This window comes from Triticum aestivum, unplaced genomic scaffold (genome assembly GCF_018294505.1).
Source record: "Triticum aestivum cultivar Chinese Spring unplaced genomic scaffold, IWGSC CS RefSeq v2.1 scaffold218652, whole genome shotgun sequence".
Classification (NCBI taxonomy): Eukaryota; Viridiplantae; Streptophyta; class Magnoliopsida; order Poales; family Poaceae; genus Triticum; species Triticum aestivum.
The window spans coordinates 1-3,984 of NW_025236712.1; the positions used below are offsets into that span (position 1 = coordinate 1).

The 3,984-nt window shown below is 48.3% G+C and overlaps 1 protein-coding gene across 1 annotated transcript; it reads right to left on the minus strand.

Annotated features, from left to right (window-relative positions):
- Window positions 1-1,738: 1,738 nt before the first annotated feature.
- Window positions 1,739-2,682, minus strand: LOC123176460 (putative F-box protein At1g19160; the record flags this gene model as incomplete). The annotated part of the gene is given in 1 exon segment (XM_044590653.1): window positions 1,739-2,682. A coding segment is annotated over 1 exon segment (837 nt), but the record flags the coding sequence as incomplete, so codon positions are not given.
- Between the last annotated feature and the right edge of the window lie 1,302 nt (window positions 2,683-3,984).

A 3,984-nucleotide genomic window follows, 5' to 3' on the forward strand; every position in this document is an offset into this window, starting at 1 on the left:
GATGCAGATGGGACCATTGAGGTGGTAGCCGGAAGTCCAAACACATGGCCTCTTAATAACTCTTACGATGTTGTCGTCCCAGTCTATTAGCCGCAGGTTGTTGCAAACCTCATCGGAGGCATTGGTGGCAAACAGGAGTAGCGGCTCCGCGCGGGCTCCGTTCGTGGCCACAAACTCCGGGCCGGAGATGAGGTCATGTGTGGGACACACATCGGAACCTGCAGGCAGACTTCACCAACACTCGCAAGAGTATCTCGAAGATCACGCCATCTGGTTGGTAACGGCTGATGCATTAATTTGGATTAATTGCAGTGCATGCATGCTTGGCCACTGTAGGAACGTTACATGCATTGTTGAGTTTCTTTTTAATTCTTGCATGCAAAGATTTAATGCGCCCCGGAATCTCAAAAGGAGATGGAGATGAGCCCTTTAAATTGGAAAACAATTTTTTTTTAAGATGAACCCTCTAAACCGAAAAGAAGGGAGTATTACGATTACTGCAAACACCTCTTTTCTTATTAAGTACATACCACAATGTCAAACTTGTATTGAAATGCGCTATGTTACTCCCGCTATGACCAGCCTAATGAACGAATGAATGACAATAACATTAATTCCCCCTCTGAAGAGCCGTTGGTCAAGTTTGTCCGCCGCGACTGCCGGCGTGCCTCATCTCGCGATGATGGCGGTCATCACCATGGAATGGCGTGCTTCAACTCACGAGAAAAGCAATGGTTTTAGAAAGAATTAATTGCGTGGGTGCGCCTAGCTAGCTTGGCAATATAATAGCGAGCATTGAGAAAACAAGCCGCGACAGGACATAGTACAAAGCTCAAGTTGGTTGATTATATTTCTAGCTAGTACATGCGTAGTTTAATTTAATTAGACACTGGTTATTTTCGTATTATATCCATCATCGCCATATCATTACTATAATCCTTTTACTTAAGAAACTGACCTCTCTGCTTTAATATTGATGCTCTCAATGGGTCGTGTGGTCTTCAAAGAAACAAATTGGTTTCAAATTTACACGTGATAAAAAATTGTTGATATTTTCCTAGCGCATGGCACTTTGTAGACGGACCAGTAATCATTTTCAGGGGAAACAAATTGACTTTATGATTAAACAAGATAGTACAACGGATGGCACAAACTGAAATACTTGAGCTATAGCTGATAAAAATAGAGGTATGTCAACTTCTCTAAAGTATATTTCGAAGATAAAGCTCGCCTCGGGTTCATCATCTATGGATACAAACAGTTACATCATGTCTTTGAAGTTTTCATCAATTCTAGCTCCGCTCTTTGCATCTTCACATTCTTTCCTTACCAACCTCTCATGAAGCAGGCGTCAAGGACAAGGTCACTCAATCTTCTGTTCAACTGTCTATCAAACGTTGTTATTTGATGAGGCCCACCATTTATAAAAAAGAGAAAAAGGTTTCAGTCCACGAAGCCATTGGTGAAAACTTTGGTGATACAAAACACTCGGAGCAGCCACCGGCAAGATCTTAGTTGAGACAAAATTTTCCAAGTGCAATTCACACAGGCCAGCACTCAAAAGGTTGCTTGCAAATACCAGACGCTGTGTGCACTTCTGTATGAGTGGATCGCAGACTTCCAATGTCGATGTTGCCGACAGCCTATTATGCACATAGAAGAGCAACTTTTCACCATCATGCATCACCGTCAAAGGAATCACCCGTTCAACTAGTGAATCCGTTTCTATCATGTACTCCTTTTCCCAGACGCCTTTGGTGGGATCATTGAGAAGCCATATGAGACACATGTTAGTCGAGCTTCGTTGAACCATGCATAGGGTGTTATTGAGCTTGACCATACAGCTTGTCTTTGTCTTCCTTTGTGGTTTTCCACATGATTTCGTTGGGCCCTTGATCGACACCCTCCACTCCTCACTTTCGAGATCAAAGCGGAGTACAGAGACCTTTTCCACCAGCCCTGACATGGACCCGGAAAGGAAGTGCATGACACCGTTGACAGTGACCGCGGAGCTGTTGCTAGGGCTGTCGGCGGTGACTCGTTCCGAAGGGGACTGCACGTGCCTCCACTTGGCGTGGCCATCTTGTAACGTGAGAACCTTGCAATGTTTGCTGGTGAGCCAGACGACCTTGTACGTGCGAGACGGGGCGGCACAGCCGACGTTGAGATCCCAGAACGACTCCCTGTTCCACCGCGTGGAGATCCTCGTCACAGCCCCGGTGGGAAGATCGATGGCGTTGATGACCGACTCGACGCCAAGATAATCATTGGTGATGCAGACCGTGCCGTCGAGGCGGTAGCCGTAAGTGCAGACACCAGGCCTCTTGATAACTCTTACGACGTTGCCGTCCGTGTCCATCAGCCGCAGGTCTCTGGTGTTCTCATCGGAGGAGTCGGCAGCGAGGAAGAGGAGCAGCGGCTCCGTGCGGGCTCTGTGCGCGGCCACGAACGCCGGGCCGGTGATGAGGGCGTCCCACGCGCTGGACACGCACCGGAATCGGCAGGCCGACTTCACCGGCACCCGTGAGAGTATCTCGAAGACCACATCTTCTGGCATCATCGTCGGCGAGGCCATGGTAAAAGCAGCCGTGAGTTGTTGAGGGGTCCAGAGATGAATTGCGTTCGGGTTGGATAAACTCTTATGCCGTATAGTATATGTCAGGTGATATTCTGGAGATTTGTGGCTTCTCCTAGATTAGGACCCCGAACATATCACGACTTGTCCACACGTGATGAACACGTACGCCTCTCCGTCCATCCGGATGCAAGTCCAGACTTGGAGTACAGTCCGGCTATGGCTACCCATCCGACTCCTTTTCGAGGTCTAACTCTATACATACAATATAGGAATATATTGTTAGAACAGCACGCAAACAATCTAAGAAAAAGGTCATGAACACGAGCACTTAGGTATTTGTATTTGTAGCATCGCATGGCTGACGCGACGTCGCTGCCGGCTTCGTTACCACACGACGTGATTTTTGAGATACTCTCATCTCATGGGTGCCGGTGAAGTCCGTCTGCAGATTCCGGTGCGTGACTAGGGGGTGGCGTTCGTCGCTGCACACAGAGCCCACGCAGAGCCGCTGCTCCTGTTTCTGTGCGCCTCCTATGATAGTACCGACAACGAGCTGCGACTGGTCGACGTGGACGGGAACCTAGTAAAAGCGATTAAGAGAGGAGGTCTTTTAACTTGCCGCTGCCGCCTCGATGGTCCTCTATGCCTCACCGATGATTATTGGGTCACTTCTGGCAACTACAATTATGCCATCAACGTGATCGATCTGGCCACTGGGAATGTGATGAGGGGGGCCTCTGCAGAGTTGAACCATGAATCTATTGTGAATCTCAACGTCGGTTGTGCTGTCCCGTCTGGCACGTACAAGTTAGTCCGCCTCAAGAGCTCAGGTGCTCAACAGCCTTGCAAGGTTCTTACATTAGAAGATGGCGCCAAGTGGAGGCAGATGCAGTCTCCTTCGCAACTAGTAGTCCCTACCATCTATAACCACAAACCCACGATCATGGTCAATGGTGTCATGCACTTCCTTTACCAGTCGCACTTGGACAAGGACTATCACCATATACTTCGGCTTGATCTTGAAAGTGAGGAATGGATGCCGTCGATCAAGGCCCCGATGAGATCTTTTGACCAACTTCACCGGAAGACACAAACGAGATGTATGGTCCAGCTTAATGACACCCTATGCATCGTTCAAGAGAGCTCAATCAACACATGGCTCATATGGCTCATGAATGACCCCGCAAAAGGCACCTGGATCAAGGCGTACACCATACCAATGGCTTCACCATGTGATTCGGTGATGCCTTTGAGGGTGATGCGTGACGGTCGAAAGTTGCTTTTCTATGTGTACGGTAGCGTAAATTTGTACACAATGGCAGCTTCGACATTGCAAGTCTACGATCCACTCACAGGAAAATGCACATACCACCTCAAGTTTGCGAGCAACCTTTTGGGCCGTGCTT